The sequence below is a fragment of the Cyprinodon variegatus genome, unplaced genomic scaffold, assembly GCF_000732505.1.
Source record: "Cyprinodon variegatus isolate N-32 unplaced genomic scaffold, C_variegatus-1.0 Scaffold210, whole genome shotgun sequence".
Taxonomy (NCBI): Eukaryota; Metazoa; Chordata; class Actinopteri; order Cyprinodontiformes; family Cyprinodontidae; genus Cyprinodon; species Cyprinodon variegatus.
In genome coordinates, this window is record NW_015150663.1 from 124347 (window position 1) to 148905 (window position 24559).

Consider the following 24559-nt stretch of genomic DNA (forward strand, 5'->3'; position numbering starts at 1 on the left):
ACACCAGTGCAACAGATCTCTTTATTGATAAACATTTACCTGCAGTGAATTTACATTTTAAAGGTAACATATTTATTTTTTTAGAACAATTACAAGCAATGTTTTTTATACCAGCAGGAGGATTCTCTTCTGTAAAGCTGGAATATAAAAGCTTTCTTTTAAAGGAGGAAAAAAAAACAAATGTACATTTAATCAGAAAAAAAAAGAAAGAAATGGGCCAAATGGTACTTTTTTCCATGGCAGCTTGAGCTTTTTGTGCCACTGAACATTACCCTCTGTCCCTGTCTTCACCCTCCGCCATTAATCCTCAGTCTCTCAAATGTCCAAGCGACATGCCTTTCCTCTTTGGGCCGTCGAACACCCTCAGAACTGCGGTGTAGTGACAGCAACTACTCAAGCTTGAAATCTGAGCCCATTATGTCAACAGATGTTACAGAAAGGGAGGAGAGCAAGCGTGAGAGGAGGAAAAAATAGCAGGAGAAAAAAAAAAAAAGAGGGTAGAGATTCAGAGTGGGCAAAATTAACATTCATTAGAGCTTTTTTCAGTATTCAGCATTAGATACGGTCCCGAAACTAATTAAAGGAACAAAAGTGCGCATTCAAATTTTTATCCAATATCGTTTGTTGCATTCAAAGTCTAAATATAATTCCTTCTCTAAACGTTTTAAAAGTAACAAACATGGTTAAGATTGTTTTTTTATGCAAAGACAACTTGTCTGTGGCACTTTAGAAAATCAGTAAAAAACTAAAACCACACAGATCATGTGTGATAAAACTGGAGCTGCAAGGTGTTTAAACAAAACACCAATATCTGGGTTTCTTTAAAGCCTAAACTGCTATTTAAATCTTCTTTCCTTTTATTTATGTAAAAAAGGGGTTATTTGACTTAATAAAATCCGATTATCTCAATTTATGCAGTAAAGCATTATTTCCTATCCTTAACTAGACTTTTACATCATAGATGTTTGTTGGCCAATGCGTTTATAGACTGTGAATGGTGAGTTTAACACAGCCTATTTAATGCTAAAAAAAATCAACTACAGATAAAGAAAAAGCAGAGAAAAAAGCGCACTGTCTGATTCCTAAAATCTGGATGACTAGTCGGTACATCTTTAGTTTAAATATTGTGCTATATTTTGGCATTCCAACCATAAGTCAGACATTTCTCGCAGATTAAGATGCAACATTTTCATCTTAAGCTTTAAGTGAGGGAAGATAAAGAGGCAGGAGTCTATGATCTCATTTTGATGAATATTTCTCTGGACATTTCAATGGTCAAAAACACTAAAGTGGCAGTTTAGCTCGACAGAGAAGATGCTTTTGGTCGACAGAACAAAGGGATGCCTTTTTCAACACTCCACAGCACAAAACACGTTTTCCTACTAAACAGTGAATGAGAATAAAAGATGCTGTAAAAAACAGAAACACTCCTCAACAAGTTAAGCAAGGGCTTACCATGTTGGACCCTGGCACAGATTTTTATAAAAGCTGAAGTTTGCATGTGGATTTTATTACGATGACGACATTGAAAAGTAACAATGGCAGGTGGCTATCATACACTCACAGCTGGCCCCTCTGTTCTCTCTCTCAGTCCTGGAATAACAGAGCAAGACATCCACCTCAGACTTTTCCGTTTCTCTTTTCGCACGCCTCCTTTCTCTCGACGTTCCCTTTAATCGCATCGATTCGTCTTCTCATAACAGCTTGAGCAGCAGCTCATAGGTGGCGTTGATGATTCCCCAGGATATCAGTGAGCGGTGGTAGTTGAGATGGGCTCCTCTGAAGAGCATGGCCACGCTTCCCCCCCTCTCCCTCCACACTGTTAACAGCACCTTCCTGCACGGCTGGAAGGCTCCGCCCACCTGAGACTGAGCCCGCGACTTAACCACATTTAATGGGTAAAACATAATACCGAGGGCTGCACCCAACACCCCTCCGCATACAAAATCATTGATCAAGTCACCCGCCTTGTTAGTAGCTCCCGGCAACAGCTCCTTAATGGGCCCCCGCAGGCCGAAGAAGAGCACATTACTGGGGCCGTTACGGAGGAGGATGGGCACGAGGCCGCGGTAGCACTCTCTGACGCCGTGCTCGGTCAGAAGTGTCCGGAAGGTGTGGGCGGTGTTGTTAAAGCGCTCGTGGTGCCGATGGTCCTGCAGCAGCGTCTGTACTCGCTCAAACGGCGTGAGGATGGCTTCAGCGGTTCCCGCCAGCGCTGCGGCGAAGCTTCGCGTGACAAGCTCTGGCACGCCGCTGCCGCAGGCATGGTCGTGCAGTACTCTGGAGAAGTCCTCGTAAAGGCCAAACATGATAGCCACTGTGGTGCTCTTCTGGAGCAGTGGGGGGAGAAGGCCCCGATACAAATTCCTCAGCCCATCCCTTTGCAGCTGCTGCACCGCCTCGGTCACGACCACACCATGCAGCTGCTGGCGGAAAAGCACTTTCTGGATGGGAAAGGTCACCAAAATGTTGGTGAATGCCGCCATGGAGCCGAAGACATAATGTTTTCCTTGAGGGCCCAACTTGGCGCTGAGAACCCCAGAAGGCAGCAGGGAGGAGCCTCCCTTGGTCAGGCCGGTCCGAGGTTGAGGGGTTCGTGTTGACTCGGAGTCCATGGTGCTGACAGCCATCGAGGCTCAGTGGACGGCCTGATCCCCCAGCATCACATCAGCTTTGTGCATCACTGAAAATATATTAGACACAGAAATAATCATGTTTTACTTTACAGCAATTACATCTATGTAAAACCAGCATAAAAAAAAAGGAATTGCTTTTTAAAAGTCTCTGGCAAAACAATGATAATATGATTTCCTAGCTAAAGTATTCAACCCCCATGATTTATTTTTTTAATTCCTCAAATCTTTAGGGAATCTTTGTGGTTTTAAGTCATAAACGACACCAAAATAGTGAATAACTGTGAGGCTCTATATCAGGCTAAAAAACTTTCCATGATATAACCATTTCATATCCATATTTTTTCAACCTAATTGAAAGACCAGAGGAAAAAGTTGAACTTTAATATAACCATAAACCTATTCAAAAGTACCATTTAAAAAAATAGGTCAGCCCTAAAACCTCTCTTAGCTCAGCAGTGAGAAGTTATGAGGTTAAATCCTTTCATTTTCCTACACCCCTCAGAATGTGGATCATAGTTCAGTGAAGTTAGAACATCCCCTATTGGCAGTACTTTCTACTGATACTAAACAGGAGTTTATCGTAATATACAGTTTTATTGTTTTACTGCCCAACCTTAACTACACTGTTCATTTTCTTTAATGAACACAAACCTGAAAAGAGTAGCATGGGTGCTCACTCAGTTCCCTTTACTGTGATAACCCTAAATAAATCCAGTGCAACCAATTGGACTGAGAAGACACTAGATTTTGTTAAAAGATCACAGTGTAAACATAGCTGTCCTGTGAAGATCCTCTGGGTTTTTAAAGAATACTTGTAAAGAACCATGAAGCTGCAACTAAACCGACAAACAAGGCGGATACCACATTAATCGTTAAACGTAGTGTTGACTTCATAGTGCGCTGCTGATTATTTTCTTTGTCACCAAAAGGAAAGGTGGTCAGAAAAAGAATGGACGGAATACAGGAAAATCACTTTTTTTGTAGTTTTTTTTTTTTTTGCAGAGGTTGGAGTGGATGTTCACATTAAAACAAGAAAACTACAGAAAACAAACAGTCAGAGCTACAATCAAAGTATTTACTTTACTTTTTTTTATTCATGCATATCATGAATTAAAATGGGGGAGTGTTTGCCTGGTGGATTAGAGCAGTGTGCTTGTGCACAACCGCCACTCTGGGTCCCTGAGCAAGACCCTTAGCCCCACACTGCTCCCCCTAAAGGGATTGGTTAAATGCAGAGAGTTAATTTGTCCATTGTGAGATAAATAAAGTTCAATTTCTAATTTTTCCAATTTCATTTAAAAAAAACAACCCCCCCAAAATTAGATTTTCATCTGGCAAGATCCTAAATAAGAACAGCTTTGATGTGACATAATGGATTTATTCATCTTTGCCTATTAGGTAATAATATCATTATTTTGTGTCAAACATAACCTGGCAGAAATTAATCTGTTACAGCTTCTAACCTGATTCCTGTCCAAACAGGCCGCCTCAACTGCTGAATGATAAGGAATATTGCACAACACGCTGATAAGTTAGGACTAAAGACAGACCAAGAGCTAAAAACACTGTACAATCAGTATTAAATGACAATCATTAACATTTTAAAAATATTTTTACACACATGTAATAAAAGTAATAAATCAAATTCAGGAAATATAAACATCAATACAAGCGAACATAAATGTCTAGTGGAGCAAGTTATTAACTTCAAGCACTTCTGTATTTTTTTAAAGCAATCTAAATATAGATTTAAAGAGAAAACCAAAATCTTTATGCACAGCTTCAGTTCAGAATATTGAGCATGACACTTTTTGTTTCTTGTAGATTTTTTTTCCCCTACAAACTTTACTTTCCATGAATAAATGGAGGTCATACGAACTCTTACTTAGACACTGTTAATACTGCAACCATTGCATGCCCATTTTGAAATGGACTGCCTGTTATAGCTCAAATATTAATGTAAAACTATCCACCTTTAGTTTTGTTCTTTAAAATCACAACACTAAGCCAACTTATACACATTGTGCCATTTGTGATAGGAGGAAAAACCTTCCAACAGACTGAATCACAGTAAACACCGAAACTGTGCCACACTTAAACCTTTAATCTAAATATAATCCAAACAGTTAGTGCTAGGAACTCACTTATTTGTCTACTCATGCTTTTCCATTTACACACTACGTGAGAAGACTAATAGATCGTAACATAAGCCAGTTTACAAAATCTAGAAAACTTCAGAGTTTTGCAAGCCTTTCTGAGACCATCATTAACGTTATTAATACTGATGATCAGCTAAAATGCTTAACTGAACAGGCACACCTAAGCTAAGGTAATTAGCAACACAAGCTAGCTCAGATAGGTTGGTTTCAGCTTAATCTAGTACATTTGTGGTATTATTCTGGTTTATCGGGTAATACATATTCAGAAAGTATCTGGACAACGTCTAGAGAAGAAGCAACAATCCAAATATATGATACCTGTCTGCTAAGCATGCTAGGTTTGCCTTATTACAGTCGATATGGTCAGGTGCTGCCTGGCGGCGGCTGCTTTACGTGGTAATTGCTCGCTGTCAAGAAGGAAATGAGGCTCTTCCTTGTAGTTAAGCTCGTAAATGAGTGTTTACCTGCTACGTGTTCTGATTAGTTCCTGTCCTGAGCCTGGATAGGGGTGTTGTTTTGCTGGGTAAATGGGCCAACTCGGTGTAGGTCGTGTCTGGAGGTACTGAAGCAGTACGTGACAGCGAGCGTATGCGCCTGCGCGCTGCTACGGAATCTAAAATACCGTTTAAGATACAAATGTATGCTTTTGAAACTAAATAAATGATGTTGAATGGCGCAAGTTGCGAGGTAATAAGCTTTAATAATTAACTAAAACCTGTTTTACGCATGTTTTTTTTTCGTTCGCGCGGTTTCAGTTACACTAGCTAACTAGCCGTTGCTAACACGACAGACCATAGCGACAGACTACTTAGAGCAGTGTGCCGTAAAGCAAGATTGAAAGTATCCATGGTAACCTTCCACCCCCTGTACATTCCCCCATGCCCCTGCACAAGTTATTATTTATATTTTTAAAGAAAACATGAATAGGTACTTTTGTTCAATTTTAAGTGTTGTTATTGCTTGGGAATTCCCAAATATAGAGATATTTTAGGTTTCCTAAATTAGATATAAGTCTATTGAAATCAGAAGAAAATAGAAGTGTAAATTATCTCCGCAAAGTCAATTTATTATAGTGGAGTAGAAGCGAAGAAGCTTTTATACAGAATAGGGTGTAAGGATCTATAATTTAATTCAATAAAACTTTATTAATCCCAAAAGGGAAATTGGGGTTCAGTACAATTTTTTTTAAAATCATTTTACAATGGCTTACTTCCATTTTGATTCCTTGTCTTGTAAATCAAGTGTTTGCTCTATACACAACTAACCTTATCTGATAGTAATAAACATAATGAGTGTATTAAAATATTGATATATATATCTTTTTATTTTGAGGCATTCTAAAAATTGAGTCAAACGGCTCTACTAATGTTTATCCGTTAGGTGGCGGTAGTGCGCCTTTAGTATCAATTCCAACCCTCTTTCAACAAACAGAAGAAGCTGTTAGCCTGAGTTCATCAAACCTAGCCTAGCTTTGTTTGACTAACTTACGGCGGTTTTCAATTCTGTTTTATTATCTCGTTGTTTTATTTACTCACAACAGTTATGAAAGGTATACGCCTTATTTAGTGTTGCTGTATGCCTGTTTTTTTGTGTGGAGATATAATCTTAAAGTCGGATAGCTAAAGCTAACTAAGCAACGTTTTTTTGCTAGTATGTTTATTATATATGGCAAAAAATTGATTTCTTGATTAAAAAATTGATCTACTGCGTATTTTTTTCGAATGTGAATTAAACATGTTTACACTGCAGTTTAGACTGCTCGTGTAGTCAATTACTTTGTTGATTTGAATCTATTAAATAAACATTATTGATTAATAATATGTCAGCGCAAAAAGACTGTGAGTTTTTAGTTAAAAGAGCCCGGGAATTGGTTTCTGATGATCCATGCGCGGCCAAAGCCTGGCTAATAACAGCCAGAACCCTTTATCCAACAGATTTCAACATACAGGTAACATTAATCATCCATTTCCAATAGAGCCTACATCTGCCATGAATACTTTAAAGCTTAGATCTCTTATTTTTACAGTATGAAATGTACATAATTGAACGCAATGCAGAGAGGACAGCGTCGGCTGGGCGGCTTCTGTATGACATGTGAGTTACAGGACAGCATCAGACAGTTACCACCTTATTTCGCGCCTGTGGCAAAAGTTTGAAACCATCTTTTCATCCAAAAGGTTTATAAACTTTCCAGATCAGCCGATTGTATGGCGTGAGATCGCGGTGATCACAGCTGCCCTCCGCAGTGACTCTCAGGAAAAACACGCTCAGTTTCTAAGAGGTGAGAGAACTGAATGCCCTTCAAAATAATCATTGAACTTTCTTTTACACATCTAGCCACACTACCACAACAAAATCCAATGATTTTGTTTCTGACAGAAAGTGGAGAACAATTGTGAGGTGGAGGGAAAATTAGTTTTTGGGATTTATTGAAATTGTGAAAAGATACAATCGTTTCCTCTTCTCAAATGGGGGAAAAAAATCCCAACAGCATGATGCTGCTATCACTCTGGATATATTCACTGTTTTTAAGAAGAGTCTTATCTGACCAGAACACTTTTTTTTTGGAATATTGCTTTGCCCTCTAACCCTGCTTTATATTCCTCACAGCTTTAATGCTGACACATCTTGTGTGTTTCTAAGTCTACATTCTTTTTACAAATGTTTTACAAATGTATTATATTTGCAAGGCAATTCTTTTAATGAGACACAGCTGGAAACATTTCCATATCACACGTTGGTCTTTTTAAAAATAAATCTAGCTCTAATTTTCCTTCCACTTGCATCACCCCAATAAATCCCAACAATTTTTTATTAAAGTTTGGGGTCTCAACTCTGCAGCAGACTCTGCATCACATTGGTAACGCCAAACCATATACTGCATAGTTGCACCATATATATTTGAGTTGAAATGCTCTGAACTTCCATATCACCATGTTTTTTTTCTCCCACACTGTTTACATTTGATCACTGCTGCACTTCATGGAATGGAAATGTTCATTTCACTGCTAAGCTGCTGCTTATTTAGCGTCTGAAAGCTCTTCAAAAATAAATTTTGTCCGAGTCTAAGATGTCAAGTCAAGATGTGGAAAAACAGTTAACCAGTTGCACTTCTACAGTATTTGATATTGTAGTATCTGTATCTAATGGGCTTGATCATATAGTAATAGGTATATGAAAAGCAGTATTCCTGATTTCTCTTTTCTATGTCCAGCTCTTTTTGAGACTCTGCCTGGCCGTGTGCAGTGTGAGATGCTGCTGAAAGCCACAGAGCAGTGTTTCAACACGTTGGAGAAGGCAGAGATGCTGCTGCTCCTCCTGAAGCGCTTCCCAGAGTCAGTTGTCCAGCATGGGGTGTGTGCTAATAACGCTATATTAGAATTCAAAATGTTTTGATGTCTGACTCCAGTGTAAGCTTTAACCATCTGCTCTGCATTGCTAGGTTAATTTAGGAGAGACCTTGTTGGAGGCAGAGGTATCTGAAAATGTGGAATCTCCTGTCAACTGCTTCAGAAAGCTTTTTGGTGAGTTATTATTATTGTTATAATCATTTAAATGATTTTAGGGAATAAAACAATTTTTGTAACAACACAACAGTTTTATAGTGCAGATTCATAATGCCCATCACTTCAAGGCAGTTTACAGAGTCTGTTTTCTGTCTTGGTAGTCTGTGATGTCCTTCCTTTGGTTATAAGTAACATGGATATGCGCCTGCCTGCAAGCCTGATGCAGAAATACATACTGAAAGCAGCTGAGTTCTACATCGGTTATGTGACTCGTGGACCTTCAGCTGATATGCAGATACAGGGTATCCTGTAGTTTCCTCATACATTGTTCTATTTGTGCATTTGACTATGTTTACTATTGTTTTTTTTTTTCACTTTGTCTTCTTCAGGTAGCCAAGATGGCGCGACCCTAAAGTCACCTGGAGTTTCTCGTGGCTCCCAGCGATATGTGATTGATGGTCTGTCTGAAAAATCGTCAGTAGTGGCAGAGCCGTGGGAGAGGCTGCTGGACGTCCTAACTATGGTCGGTGCTCGATGCGAGTGGCAAGGCGACAAAGGACAGAGGTAGCATCCTGTTCACTTGGGCATCACTTTTAATATGGTTGTTTTGCATGGAGACAATTATGACCAAATATGCAGTAAATAGAGTTCTCAGGATTTTTTTTAATGAGTTTAGCGTTTTCTTTTTAAAGCCTGCTCTTTGCTGTAGGATTATCATTTACTGTTATTGCCATTCTATGGCTCTTTTATTTCTTTTTTGGGGGGTGGGGGGGCCGGGGGTCATTGGCTGGGCTAAAAGTCATTAGAAGTTGGCAAATTACATCATCAAATAATTAGCATATTATTTTTATGCTTTGACCCAGCCATAAGAGAGAAAATCAACAATGCAAGACAGAAATTGATTAAAAAAACTCAAGATGAACTTTATAGAATAATTTCTAGTATTCAATAAGTTTATTTTTACTTGGAACTTTACATAAATAAATATCATGTTATTATATAATATTCTGTATAAATATAATATTTACATTGCACTTTTTTTGTAATCCAGGATGATTGGTGGAAGCTTTTTGTTACTTTTCCATTCTGAAACAGAGAGGATAGTCGTTCTTCTCTCTCTAACTGCAAAAACAGGCTGCAGCTCTCTGTCAATTTCAGTGTTTTAGAGGAAGGGGCTCACTCACTTACGTTTTGCTTGAGACAGTAAAATCAGATCGATCAGTGCTTTCATGTTTTCAATAAAGTCCAAAACAATACACTCGTTTTCAAAAATCAAAGTCCCTAAAGGGTCCTGAAAAGTCACTAAATATACTACTGTGCTAAGTTATTAATCTGCCAACTGTGTGTTCAACTACCTTGGTGAGCCAATGCGCCTTAAAACTTTTCATAGCATGTCTGCAGATGGGTAGATAAATGTGTTTAAAAGCAGTTTCCGTGGCCTTTATGCTCATTAAAATTCGTGTGTATCGGCATAATTTCACTGTAATTCTAAAGGATTTTAGCCTAACCAGCTTTTGTGCTGAAATAAGCTGGAGTGGAAGCCCAGATGACTGGCACAAGGCATATATGCCCATAAAAACTGAGCGTATCGGCCCGATGCTCAACGTAACTTTGACGTTTTTAAGTGTATCAGCCGACTACCCTGAAATATGCAGATGAGAACCCTGATTAGTGAATAAGCTGGATGCCAGCCAGTCCAGTCTAATAGTGATTCATTAATCAGAAATTTGTTGCCAATTAAAAATATCAGATTTCTGTAAAGGTTGAGTCAACCAGTAAATATTTCTGCTGATTTCTCTAGTAGTTAGACTAAGAAAGATTTATTAGTCCTTTTGTTTACACAATTGTAAAACGAAAATAAATGTTGTTTGGAACAGCTCTCTGGACAATTTCATCTTTTTTAAAAGTGCACCCTTGAAAAATAGAAAAAAAAAAAATATATATATATATATATATATATATATATATATAAAAAAAAAACATAAACATATGACCAAATTTGCAGTTCTAATATTTTCATTCATTTCATCTCATAGTTGTATTATAATCTGATTTAGGAACAATATTCTCAATATCCTCCTCAGAGTTAGACAGATACAGGGTTTTTTTAAACCGGTGCTGATCACTGATTATTCTGATATCAGTCTAGTCCATCGCAGATATCTACTGGTGATTTTTCAGAGCCGTTTTTTTCCTCTTTTTTTTTTTTAAACCGACGTTCCTTTCTCCTTCTACATTTACATGATACAAATGAAACATAGATAACAGAACTTCCTAAGTTACACAAAAAATATTAATAAACAAATCAAACAAAACTCTTAATGGGTGAGAAATAGAGGGAGCCGAGATACATGCACCTCACTCAATCTCGAGGCATGGTTGCCGAATGGTAGTCCCGTACCAGCTGTTACTGATGCAAGAAAAAACATCTTTCTTGGCCGAAAAATTGGTCTAGCAGCACTTCTGCTGTAGACTTCCTGTTGTAATTGGTATTCAATTCATTTGTTCAAAATTAGAGCCACAAATCACATTTCCATTAAAAAAGGTGAAACCAAACAGGAAGAGGTTTTTGTCAGGAGAACCTAGATATTTGTAAAACAAGCAAGATCTTGTCTTTGCTTTTTTCTGATGATAGCAGCACTATTGGACTTTATTTTGCAGTATACTGAAAGCAAATAGGAAAGAAATGTGACACAGGTCTATAGGATGAGATAAACAGAGACCTGCTCTGATTATTGCTTTTATTTTTTTAAGCTTATGTTTTATGACAACGTTTTTTTTTCTTTGTTTTGTTTTCACATAAAGTTTTTGAATGAAATTTTTGATATAGCTGATAAACGATGGGCTCCTTGTGTTTTTTTTTTAAGGAGTTATATAGACATGCTGCAAAGAGTAAAAGAGCTGTGTCGCTATCTACCTGGTCTGGAGGGAGAAACCAGGTCCCGCTACTACAGTCAGGTCGTCATCTGTGCTGCACTCGTCCTCTTCCGCAGTGCCTTCCTCTACGTCTCAGCTGTACAACCATCACTGTTCCAGGGTCAGTCGCTGTCTTGAAACCACTTCAAGTTTTCTGCATATTTTGAAGCATCTAAAATGTTTTTGTGTTTGTCTTTTTGAAGGTGTTGCTGGGATCACTTCAGGTCCGTGGATCCTCGTGGAGGATTTGAGTCTGGTCTACAGTGATGTGGAGGTGGACAGAGGGATGCTGAAGCATACACATAAGAAACGCAAACTGGCTGATGGGAGAGAGAAAACAATGGTAAGAACAAACTGAACGCGAATACCAAACAAAGACTGGTAAGTTTCTTCAAACTGCCGTTTTAGGACCACAGTGGGTTCAGGGATTCCTCTATGTGCGTATTTTCCTAGAGCTCAGACGATGAGGAAGGTTTGGGAAAAGGCAGAGGTCGACATATTTTGGTCAACAAGACTGAGATGCCTAACTGGTCAGAAACATTGGAGAGTTTCCGTACAGCGAGGGAGAGTTGGGACCTCCTTCACTCTCACGATGGTCTGGAAGCTGGTAAGTAGCACTAACAAATGCCTGATTTGTCTCCTAGATGCTGCTTATCATAACAGCATTAGTAATGCTGTTATGATAAGCTGTAATGCTGTCAAACCTTTTATCATAACAGCATTAGTAATGCTGTTATAATAAAAGGTTTGATTCATTAGTTCTGAAAATTTATGTTTTTTTATGTCATTTAGAGTTTAAGAAGATCTGTTCTGCGTGGAAGACAGAAAGTTGGCTCTGGTTCAGGATATTCGTGACTGATATGATTATTTACCAGGTAAGGATCAAATATCAAATGATGTTATGTAAGCTTTGTTCTCACTTTTCCAGCTGACACCCACTCCTTCCTTTCATTCTAACTGAAAAAAATATAATTGTATTAGTAATACTTGTTATATACTGTTAGTTGAAATATTTTTTTCATACATTCAGCTTCTTGAAAGGTCCTTAAAGATATTAATTACTAAAAGTATCATTTCCCTTATAAGATTTCAGTGCTAGTAATGATTATATTGTGTGGTTGTTATTTCCAGGGCCATTATCGTAAGGCCCTCTCCAGCCTGCATCAGATGGCTGCTGTGCAGCAGCCTCAACCCCCACAGCAGAGCCCCACAGGCCAGGCCAGTCTGGAGCACCACAGGGCCCTCATCCAGCAGGCATCCTGCCACTACGCTCTGGGAGAATACAGAGTAAAGACATCCATCTTACTCCGCTTAATTTGGTGCTTGCATTTTTGCAAATCTGTCTGTTTTTATGGATATGGTGCTAATATGTAACAGATAATGCCAGAGATGCATTTTTACCTAGCAGTTGGTCTTAAGGTGGCAGTATAGGACAGCACTGCTGCTTTGAGGCAATTATGTTTGGTTGTTAATTTAGTCCTCAGGCATCAACATTTTTTATAATAGTGGAAATGCTCCTGTTAGACACCATTTTTCCATGTGACTGGACATCTAAACCTCTGAGACTTTTGTTGGCTGAGAACTTTATAGATTTTTAAAGTGGGGATTAATTAAGCTTGGAATATAATAGTGAGCAGTTTTTTTATTCCATTTCAAATATTTGTTTCCTTACTGGATGCAGAATCCATCTTCAGTGGAAAAGATGGGAAAAATATCCAAGAACGTAAAAAAAAATAAAAATAATCAGGAATATTGTTTACAGCAGTTTTTGGAGGTGGACAATTAGACACTTAAAAAGTAGTTTCTACACAAAAAAAAATAAAACCTCATAATTAATGTTTATGACTAATCACTCACACATCAATGATTTAAAAAAAAAAAATCCCTTAGCTATTTAACATTTGTTAAATGGAAAATAGATTTTTTTTTAAACTTTATAATAAATTGTATTAAATAACCAAACTTTCTTTCAAAAGGTTACTGTTGAGTCATTTAAATATTTTTATATTTAGTAGTTTTGGAAGAGCTACATTTATTCAAGGGATTTATCCATAAAAACAATTAGAAAATATAAATCATTAAGTTTTACTCTGTTTTTCCCTTCAGCTGTTTCATTTATGATCTATTTACCTATTTGCATCAGTAAATAATAAACCATTTTTTGCCTTTTTTTCATGAGTTTTCACATCTATTTATACACTCTGTTGTGTTTTGTTATTAAGATGGCCTGTGAGAAGCTCCTCGATGTGGTTAGCGGACTGGTTCCTCCAAACTCTGAACTGACCAAAGCAACAGAAGATCATTCCAGAATCAAGTCCAAGACCAGGAAAGGTAAACTTCCAGCATTCTGCTCAAAAGAGTTAAAAGCTGTATTATTATAAAGTTTTGACTCATTATCTAACTGCTTTTATTTAAAATAGTTTCCTAGCCAGCCCATAGCTTACAAACTGTACTTTGAAGAGCTTTGTAACTTCACATGAGACTTTGAATTTACCACATTATGATGATGTGGGCTTTCCAATAAATGTAAATATTACCAAAGGATCAAACTTGGCTTTTCCGTCAATATGGTCTTTCTGCCTGGCAGTGTACAGTATCATATGAGTGAGGGGCTTTATTCTATGCTGCATAAAACTTAAATATTATCTTTGGTTTTTCACTGAAAGGCGCAGGAGTCATGGTAAAAAATATTTTAAGCACAATACCTGTGGTTCTAGGTTTACCACCATTGGTTATTATGATGAAAGTAGGAACTCTTTATAGGGCAAGTTACAATTTTTTGGTCACTTGCTTTCCTCTTAGAAAGGGAGCCCCCCTCCCAACCGGCAGTGAGGTTTTGAAGCACAATATTTATATCCAGCCTTTCAGCAAAGGTACTGCTACACGACAGATCATGTCAAGTAAAAAGCTAATTGAAACGTTAAAATGTTAAGTAAAAAAGTCAAAATGTAAGTGCCTATCTATGAATTAATGATCTAAGGTTATGTACTAACAAAATATGTTTCCTTCACTGAGTGTTTTTCATGAATTACTTAATAGCACTTTTTTTTTTTTTTTTACATATTAGGGCAAGTGACTGTTTCTAGTTTTACACTGACCTTGATTTTCGCCATCAAAATACACATATTTGTTAAATGTTGCAAAAGTAATACGGTCTTATCCTGTCCTCCTATAACACTATTTATTTAAAATTTTGATTTTCAAATTTGTCTAAGTATTAAAGGGTTAAATATATTTGACTGTAGATTTATCTCATTATTCTTCCAAACATCCTTCTTTTTCCAGGCAATGACTTGAGGTTGCTTCCTTGCACCACCAGAGCTGTGTTACCATTTTGTCTCCAGCTGATGCTTGCTTGTTTTAAGGTACATGGATTAGTTTCATCTCTGGAATTAATTCAAATAAATCAGTTGAAATTGCCAGTTTCTACAAATGCACTTTAAATCTGATTCTCTAACTAATCTCCGCTCCTTTGCTTTGTTTGTTTAATCAGCTCAGAGCCTTCACAGACAGCCGTGATGACCTGTCTTTGGGCCATGTGGTGGTGCTGCTGCAGCTTGACTGGCCACAGGGGGAGATTCTGTTTTTAAAAGCTGTAGATAAAATCTGTCAGCAAGGCAGCTTCCAGTATGAGAACTTCTTCAACTATGTCACTAGTATCCTTATCTGTAACTGCAAACAATATGACCGAACTGATAAGATACAAGTTTGCATCTACAGTTTGTCATCTGTTTTTTTTTCTGTCATGTCCGGTATGTTTGTTTCCTTAAAGCTCCTAATTTCACTCAGACATCGACATGCTGGAGGAGTTTGCTTACTTACGGACTCCAGAAGGAGGGAGAATTCAGCTGGAGCTGCTCCCTAATCAGGGAATGCTGATTAAGTAAGAAGCAATCATAGAGCAGTTTCCCAGTTTGCATGGTGACTCTGCACTTTCCCTTTCTGTTGATGTTTTTGGAAGAAAACAGATTATTTACAAAGACGTGGCCTGTGGGGAAAAAGAAAAACAACAACTTTGCTTTGAAGTAAATGAACTGTGCCTACCAAAAATGTTCATATCGGTTTAACTTTTTCACATTTAATCTTATTAGAAACACTGAAATCTAATAAACACAAAAGAATGTATGATTTAGAAAGTTGAGGAAACATTTTTGTAGATTTCTTTTTTTTTTTTTTAAAGCTAACAGAAAATAAAATAAATGATAATAATGATTTGGAAGAATCTGTCCACAGGACCATTGTTAGTAATGCATTCCACATAAGCTGGCTAAAGTTAATGTGAAGATGCTAAAAGCTGGGAAACCCTGGAGGAATGTCTGTTTAAAACTGCAGAAGTAAAATCAGGAAGGTTCTGGCTTTATCTTCACTTTTCTTCTGCCACATATTGATGTGCCAATGGACAATGCAGTAACCCCTAAGTTGCATCCAAACTGCATATCAGGAAACAAATGTCGACATGCCACTATGTGCAGGTAGCTTTAATATAAAGTAGTCGGACTCGTGGCTATGATTAAAAAAAGTGCTTAGATGTTCTGAACATTAGCTGTGATGGAGCTAGAACTGCTTTATAAACAGGAGCAGGCAAAGATTTCACACATATAACTGTAAGGAAAGATGAGGCTACAAAGCATCGGTTCATAAAGACACCAAATTATCTTAAATGAAAACCATTTACCAACAATAATATTTGAAGAATTCCTTTAACAAAATGTGAAAATGTTAAACTGGTTTGAATGTGTTGGTAAGGGACTACATGTGTTAAAACCATAAAGCCGTATTTTTTTTTTTAAACTTTCTCTGGTTCGTTGCTGTAGCAGTTAGACTCTTAATGTAGCTTCACTGACAGAGTTGTTGAATGTTGCTGTCCCTTAGGAACCCTAGCCCCGCCCTGGGGGTGGAGTTAAATACCCTTCTGCTCCAAGGGGTGCAGACAATGGAAAGGTACCCCAGGCCCCTCCTTCCACAGTCGCCATCCCTCCAACACCAGTCACCCTTCCTTCATACCCAGCTTTTAGGCTTTTCATTCCCTCCACAGTTTTAATTTGGGACATTTTGCATCGGAAGTTAGTGGTTTGTTGATTTCCTGCCAGTGTGTGTTTTTATTTTTATTTCATATTCCCTCTTTTTTCTGTGGTCATCACTGTTCTTGTTTTATGAGGAGGATGTTGGTGTTGTTGCAAAGTCAGCTTTGTTGTTTACTGTTCATAATCTCATTTCATTTATAGACATGTTTTATGTTTTAATTTAAAATACTCAACATATGTTGTTATAGCAAACTGGTTTATTTGTATGTGGAAGGAAAAAAAGCAACATGTTGTTACCATGACTGTGTCTTTGTTGCGTTTGTCATACAGATGTCAGTTTTGTAGGTCATGGTTTGTTTGATTGTTTGTTTATTTTATCGTTTTCATCCTGCAGACACCACACTGTGACCAGAGGGATCACCAAAGGAGTGAAGGAGGATTTCCGCTTAGCCATGGAGAGACAGGTGTCCCGCTGTGGAGAAAATCTGCTGAGCGTGCTTCACCGTTTCTGCATTAATGAGAAGATAATCATCGTCCAGTCCCTTCCATAACACCTCGCCTGAGTCTTTACATTAGCACAAAATAAGAGCAGGCAGGCTGGTTTTTAGAGCCGAAAAAGCTGGACTTTTCTCATTTGGGATAACACCTGTAATCTGTTGCGACTCTGTGGATTTCAGAGAACAGTAACGTCTAAATCCTTCTTGTATTTAGTGTTGGTGTTGATGTTAAATAAAGACTCAAATGCTTTTGGATAATCTTTATTTTTTTGCTCACTTGATTGAATGTTTATATTGATGTTTGCATTGAATGTCACCTGGTTGGTTAAATTAGTAGATATTAAGTCATCATTTTATGCCATGCAGGCATCTAGAACCTCCATCTACCTTTCAAATTGACTAAGAAGGTAAATCCTAAACTTAACAAAAAAAGGAAGTAAAATCTATTTTTATTTCCTTTTCTCGAGTGTAGTTATTTCCAAACCAGTAAGCTAACACAAAACAGGATGAGACTCTTTATTATCACTTAACATTTATAAAACATGGGTTAAACACAGTTACAAAGAAAAGAGAACCGGAATTAATAACATCTTTTCTATTCATCTTAAGACCTTATCATGATTTTAAGTTTGGTCCTGATGCCCACCTTAAGAAGCAGTGCGCTTGTGTGACCAAAATCTGATCATTACTGTGTTCCCTTGAAATCAAAAGAAGTTCCCTAATGTCTCGTTCACACTTCCTTCAGGATTCCTATGTACTCTGGTGAAGTAGGGAACCCACTCTATACAAATTGTAGAGTTAAAGAAAAGCAAAACAAGTTAGGGAAAACGTTTGTAATTTACAACTTTATTCCCTTTCCAAATACTTTAAAGTCCATTGGTCCCATCTGTCCATTTAGCCCGTAAGTTGAGTAGGGATGACCTGATCTGTATTTTGTCCGATTCCGACATTTGAATTGAGATGTTTGCAGAACCCGATACTTTTCTTATATCAGAGCTCTGTTTGCTTTAATGTTACCATCATTACTGTCTTTTTCAAGAGACTTTCAAGAACTCCTATATACAAGCAAGTATGGCATGTATGGATGGTCACTTGTATATCCCAAATGGCAACCTCAGATTAATATAAGATGAGGAAAGGAATTCATTAAAACAGTAAATCACGTCATCGAGACATTTACATCTTAAAAAAACATATGTATTTGCAGGTGTTCAAATTGTCAGTTTTTATTAGATCAAAGACAGAAGCACATAGTAAACATTTCTGCTGTTCAAGAGATTTTTTTTACCTAGTTACATTTATCATAGAAAAAGGCTGAATAGATCTGCCCCTAAAGATCAGACCCATTTCTTTACGAATACTACTGTAGATCAGTGAATTTCTACAATTTAGTCCATCTGTAGCTTCCATTTTTATCCCCTTTCATCCAGTCTTCTTTTCTCAGATTTTTTTTTTTTATGCATTAAAGCGAACCATAACATGGATAACGGTATCTACCATAAATTCAGTGATATCCTTTAATTTAACAATTGGCTAAAGAGTTATTCCTCTTTATCAACCACTGGCAGGTCAGTCTGCAGAGCAGCTCTGAGATTAGCCCAGAACAGCCTGTGTTTGGCTTTGTCCTGAGGCCACTCCAGGTAGGTGTGTCGGTTCATCATTGACTTAAGCTGGTAGTACTTGGATGGGATAAGGTATTGGGGCAGAGGCTCAAGCAGCACCAGCACGATACTGTCCAAGCCCTGAGAAAGACGTTGGTGGCTGGCAAAGTACAGCTCATAATGGCACCATTCGCTCTTGACAAAGTGAGCAGAGAGCACAAACACTGAGCGGCGGCTTTTCTCCAAGCAGGTGATGATGTTCTCCATAATTGTCTTACCGGGTACAAAGTCTTTTTCATGGTGGCAGATTCGGAGCCCTCCTGCAGGGCCTTCGAGGTTGATAAGTAGGGAATTCTTCACCCAGTCTGCATCGTGCTGGCTGTAAGACACAAAAGCATGGAACTCTATGCCCACCAGGTCTTCAGGTCGAAGCTGCCTCATTCTTGCTCGATGTTTGGCTCTGGTCCACTGCCAGATCATACCCATGTACCAGGGAATATCTAGACGTCGGCACAGAACGAAAATGGTGACAATCAGTGCCACCGAAGGAACAAGGATGGTGGCTGCTAGAAGACTGGCGCTGCAGGAGATCTCAGGAACCCAAAAGCTTTCTAGCATCAAATCTCTAACTTCTTCTGGGTAAATGCAGTGGTAACCTTCTGGCCAGTTTCGCAGTGTAAGGCCTGAGGGACTTCGCTCATACTCGCTCTGAATGCCAAGGCGGATGAAGTGCCTCAGAGGGCAGGTACAGGTGAATGGGTTGTAACTTGCATCCAGGATTTTCAGATTGGGGCAATGGCTCAAGTGGTTCACTGTAGGGGCGTGGAGAGAGTTCAACCCCAGCAGAAGCTCGGTCATTTGGGGGAAGTCGACACACACTGGCAGATCCCGCAGCCTGTTACCTGTCAGATTCAAAGAAGAGAGATTTTCCATTTTGTGGATAAGTGACGGTATCACAGAAATCTGGTTGTTCTGCAGGTCCAGTGTTTCTACCCCTATTGGAAGACATTTAAAAACATCATCTGTTAGACCTCCAGAGGAAAGATTCATAAGGGTGATGTTACTTGGCCACCGACACTTAGAGGAACCATCGTACACCAAGGAGTTGATACTGAGGTCCAAGTGTTGAAGAGATTTCATGTACTGCAACCGTTTGCTCACTACTTGAAGGTTCTTAAGATTGTTTCCAACCAGAGAGAGTTTTTTTACATTACTTAGAGTCTCACATTCGACTGTTTCTTGACCCTCAAATCTGGAAAAGATGGAATCAGCCAGCGCACAGTAGGAGAAGTCCAAATCAAGGATAGGACTCTGATGCTTTGGACATGTCATGTGAATTAGCGATGTCTCCACAATTGCACAGTGCTTTACTGGCAGGTTGATGAAAAAGTTGTACACTGCCTCCTGAGAGAAGAAGAAGGAGTTTACAACTGCTTGTTTGACTGTGAAGGACTGCATTGAAGATGTCCCCTTCAGAATCGTGTCTATATAAGGAAGATTTTCAATCACTATTTCAGTGGCGCTTAGCTGGGCAATAGAGGTCCGCAGCGTTGCATTTACTAATTCGGTTAAATCTTTCCACTCAATAACAATGTTGCTGGTGGAAAGACTGAAAGTGGAGATTTTAGGTTTTTCACCAAGCCGCGTTTTTATATGTTTGTAGCCTCCAGTTACATTCTTCACCTCCACTTCTACAAAGTATGAGAATGCGTCGGCAATCAGATAACTCTGGATTATTTGCCCACCATTTAGGTCCAGTTGTATTCTTTTAGCATGAATATCCATTAGGCTGGCCGCCTCATAAGCAAATGTCTCATCCAGAGAAATGGTCAAGCAATGTAGCTTCACCTTAGCAATGTTCTTGAAATCCCCCAAGCTGATGGCTTTTGCTTCAAGTGTTAATTTCTCTACTTTTTCCAAGAAACTGAACTCTCTTCCCAAGGTCATGTTAAGAAACTTGTTCCGTGCCAAGTTCATCACTCTAAGGTTCCTTGTATGTGACAGGTACTGTTGATCTGACAGGTTCCTCAGCAGGTTGTGTGACAGATCCAGATTGTCTAAAAGCGGTGTGTCTACAAACGTCTCTGCCTCAATCAGCTCCAAGCCGTTCCATGACATATTCAGGAACCGAAGGAGGGACATGCTTTTGAAATCTCCTTTATGAAGCTGATGTATGTGGTTGCATGACAGATCTAATTCAGTAGCTGTGTGAGGCAAGTCGGACGGGACAGAGGAGAGGTTCCTTGACGAAAGATCTACGACGTTGTCGGATGAAGCACACGTCTGCGGTGACACCAATATGGCCGCTGCCCACAGGAAACCAGCCAAGGCCATCATCGTCTCTATGGAGAAACAGCAGAAGATGATAACAGATTGATGGGATAAAAACACCTGACTATACTATAATTTGTGTAGGAAAACAAATGTTTAATGCAGCACTCCTCCCTTGTAATGCTTTTAAGAGAAGAAATAAAAAAGCAGGGATTCAACAAACTATAATTTATTTTAATATTAAAGTATTGACTATTTTTTGCAGTTATCTGATTAATAATCAGATAGCTAATTGTTTAAATAAGAGATTTTGAAAAAGACATATGAACCAGATTAGGGTAAAAAAAAAAGCCACTTTAGGAGTCCTGAATAAAACATAATTACTTTAAAAAAGGTTTTAAATTATGAATACAAAAGTTATGCTGTTCCAGCAAAACATATTATACCACCATCGTTTTCTTCACTTACTCATTCTAAAGGTATATTACCAGAAAAATGTAATGAACAGAACAGATACATAAGGGTGCTCTAATATTTTCTTCCCATCACTGCATTTTCTTGTAAAATTTTGACTTAATCACTGGAGAAATTAAACTGTTCTTTCAGCAAATGGCATGCTATAGCGTGTATTGTCCAATTTATGATTATTCACATAGTAAATTAAATTGTGATTTTTAAATTTATTCAAACAATCTGATTTTTTGTTTACATGAAAAAGACATTAGAAATGTTTATAGAAAACAAAGATACAGTGATAAAATGATAAAATGTAGAGGATCCAATAGCACTCTAGCTGGTATTTAAACAAAGAGTTGCTATAATTAGTTGTAAAATGGAAGGAAAATATGCTGTTACTTAACTTTACTTGAGTAATTTTTGTGTGAAATATATACTTCTACTTTGGCGAACATGTCTGTCTACTCTATGGGTAAGTTGAGCTATTCAGAGGTTAGTTGAATCTACAATAAACAGTAGATATTATCAGAGGAAGTTCTTTACCATGGTTTTATATAAATACATTAATTGCAGTAAGGCTTGATTCTATAAGTAACATTGAAAAATATTGATCAGGAAACGTCTGCAGCAGGGAGTTGTTATTTTGTAATCAAGTCATCTATTTATACCTTTTTTAAATGCATTTTACTCTTCAAAATACCAGATCTTCCACATAAGCTGTCTGACTACATTATTTCTAAACATTTGATAAAATCTGAATATCCAATGGGTTCTCAGTTCTCAACCAGCCATTTTACTTTAATAGTATTTTGCTTGATGGATGAGTACTTGTTTCTTTAACTTGAGTAAAATAAATAAATGCTGAATCAGTGCTACTCTTATTTGAGTATAATTTTTGGGTACTCTACCCAGCTCTGATATTTGCTCCAACTAAAACTGTCTAGACATACAGAGAGGCCAATCAAATTAGGGAAGAAATGACTCGATCATCATTACTCAGCTTGTTGTTCCTGATTGTTAGGGCAAGATTTAATGTAATGAGAAAAAGAGCTGCAAAAGTGCTAAGAAACAGCCTACCTCACAATTTATTTTGTTTTTTATAATTGACACAGATAGATAGATAGAAAGATAGAGAGACAGATTTGAAAAAAAATTGGTCTCCTATATATTTTAGCATACTATTGTTACACTAGAGGGCGTTATTGTCCCTTGGAGAACTGACCCTGTTTTTCACTATTACCGTACATCTTTTATAGAGACTCACACATTTAAATCTAGACTTCTATCAGTGAGATGCTTTGATCATTGTGGTAATTTGCTTACAATAATTGCATTCTAATGTAGTTTTGTAATTAACATCATGGGCACTTCTAAACTATTTAAGGTGAACTATATACTATGACAACATTTTTTATGTTTTCTTTTATGATAAATATAGAATCTTTTCCACATGCATTTGTATACTCTGGATGATACCACAGCCATCAATGTGTTTCAATGTGTTTATAAATAGCATTATAGATTAAACCAGGTGAGTACCTTTACTGCATTGCACACCAAATACTCAGGTAAGTTTGGTGGTGACAGCATCATACTGTGGAGATGCCGGGCAGGGAGTAGGGTCAGAGTCAACTAAAAGGTGAGCTAAAAAAAAGCCTTTTCTTGGCAAAAATATCTCCTTTAATAGGCTGCAGAAAGCCTGGGACTCAATGGGGAATTACTTTTCAGCCACTCAACGACCCTAAACAAACAGACAGAGCTCCAATGGAATGATTTAGACTGGAACAAATGCATGTGTTAGGATGGCCCAGTCAAAGTTCAAATCCAATCCAAATAAGAACATAAATAAAAAACGTAATATTAATGGAAGTTTTCTGTTCAAACTGACTGTCCCTAAACTATTTTGCAAAAAACAAAAGGCAGAAAGCTCATCCTCTAAATGTAAATAACATTATAACTCACAAATGCATGTGGTTAAAGACTTTGAGGGCTAAATATAAACACAGACCATACAATTTATAATTCTACCTATCGCATAGAATTGAAGGTTAAGGTTGGACCTTAAAGACCATGTGATTAATAAAGCAAGTCCGTGTTGATTAATAAAATCACACAATCCTTAAGTTTCCTGTTCTTAACTTTTTGAAAACCCTACTTTGTTTGTAGATCAATCCACAAAATAGTTCAAACCAAAAGCCTTTAAATGTAACTTGAGCAAGAACAAACACATAGAAAAGAGCGCAGGATGTACTAACCTGAGCTGAGGTAAGTCCCTTTTCAAATCCAACTCTTCAAAATTCATATAATTGATTTAATAGATGAGAAAATAGTTATAAGACACCCATAAGCTCAGCTATAGGATCTACTCAGTTCCTCGCTTGTTGAAACGGTTCAACTTAATAGCAGAGCTGATGGGAAACAGATAGAAGTGAAAGTCCTTCTCTTACGAGTCATCATTTAAAAAAATTACATCCTCTTTTTACTTCCTGTTTTGTTTACAGAACAGACAGGCTTGGAGAAATCCTCCCTCCTGACAAGACAGTAGATATACAGCAATCCATTTATTTTAGTCCTTTTAAATCTTTAACATTCTTTATATCCCTTATATATTATATAAAATATTTTTTTGGTGGTATAAAGCATAAAATCTCCAGTTTTGCTCCAAGGGAGGTGTTGTTTGACGTGAGCTGCATAAAAGGCAGAGCAGCTCAGTTCCAGCAGCATATTTCTGTTAACACCATGGCGACCCCGTAATGCCAGTGGGATTAATCAATACACATTTGTCAATTTTTTAAATTTGCTTATCCCCTCGATGCCTTGAAGCAGACAGTGACTGTGCTGTTTGCTTCACAACAGGCTCTAGTGTAGGACAACAGGATTTTTTTTTAGGTGATTTTCTTTCTTTTTTTCTTTAAAACACACATATCCCTGTAATGTTTTCAACAACCCTGTGCTCTTTTTGCCTTGGGTGAGCGGCTGGCACATCTACGGAAAGGAGAGCAAAATTTAATAAGGTCAGATAACCTGTTGTGTCCTTTGTCACCTGGCAGTGTTAGATCAGATCTGGGGAGGGGTTGTAGATGTCCTTAGCACCTCTTACAACAACAATCTAAAAAAAAAAAATAGAAAAAAAGGAAAGACAACTACAACTATCGCTTGTAAATCCTCTAAAAAATCATCTAAATGTGTTCTTTGCTTATGGATAATCAGAAACATGTAAGTGATTATTAAGAGGAGATTCCAGTAAAGTATTTCTTCAAGATCAGAGTACAAGCTAATTATTGACACAGAGATGTGCAGAAACAAAAACCCTTGAAAAGAGCAGCTCATTAATACAGTTAAAAACTGTAATGAGGTGTCAGCATCTGCTGTTATAATTACATTTTCCATCGGTTTTTCGAATAAGAGTGATTTTTTTGTGTGAAAAGGCAGTAATAACAGCGTGCTTGGCTATGAGTCAACCTTTGTATGTGCGAATGGTAAAGTTGCAGGG

At 37.8% G+C, this 24559-nt stretch overlaps 3 protein-coding genes across 5 annotated transcripts; 1 reads left to right on the plus strand and 2 right to left on the minus strand.

The window, feature by feature from the left end:
• On the minus strand, positions 1-5570 carry slc25a51 (solute carrier family 25 member 51). 2 transcript variants are annotated; one of them, XM_015380284.1, is made up of 2 exons: positions 5260-5570; positions 1-2683 (listed from the first exon to the last, which is right to left on the minus strand). In XM_015380284.1, the coding sequence occupies exon 2, from the start codon at positions 2628-2630 to the stop codon at positions 1695-1697; it is 936 nt and encodes a 311-aa protein (XP_015235770.1). In that variant the 5' UTR covers positions 2631-2683; positions 5260-5570; the 3' UTR covers positions 1-1694. The 2 variants fall into 2 exon arrangements, with proteins under 2 accessions (XP_015235770.1, XP_015235771.1); XM_015380285.1 differs by lacking the exon at positions 5260-5570 and adding an exon at positions 5114-5250.
• Positions 5571-6216: 646 nt separating this feature from the next.
• ints10 (integrator complex subunit 10) lies at positions 6217-16980 on the plus strand. 2 transcript variants are annotated; one of them, XM_015380211.1, is made up of 18 exons: positions 6217-6743; positions 6822-6889; positions 6973-7076; positions 8010-8149; positions 8238-8319; positions 8463-8603; positions 8691-8865; positions 11169-11338; positions 11421-11560; positions 11671-11824; positions 12010-12092; positions 12349-12504; positions 13440-13548; positions 14503-14582; positions 14711-14873; positions 15007-15100; positions 16090-16158; positions 16636-16980. In XM_015380211.1, the coding sequence occupies exons 1-18, from the start codon at positions 6615-6617 to the stop codon at positions 16790-16792; spliced, it is 2214 nt and encodes a 737-aa protein (XP_015235697.1). In that variant the 5' UTR covers positions 6217-6614; the 3' UTR covers positions 16793-16980. The 2 variants fall into 2 exon arrangements, with proteins under 2 accessions (XP_015235697.1, XP_015235698.1); XM_015380212.1 differs by lacking the exon at positions 16090-16158 and having other exon boundaries at positions 16636-16979.
• A 372-nt stretch (positions 16981-17352) lies between these two features.
• Positions 17353-20676, minus strand: LOC107088200 (toll-like receptor 1). Its single transcript, XM_015380222.1, has one exon. It carries the CDS (start codon positions 20674-20676, stop codon positions 18280-18282), a length of 2397 nt encoding a protein of 798 aa, XP_015235708.1. The 3' UTR covers positions 17353-18279.
• Positions 20677-24559: the final 3883 nt, after the last annotated feature.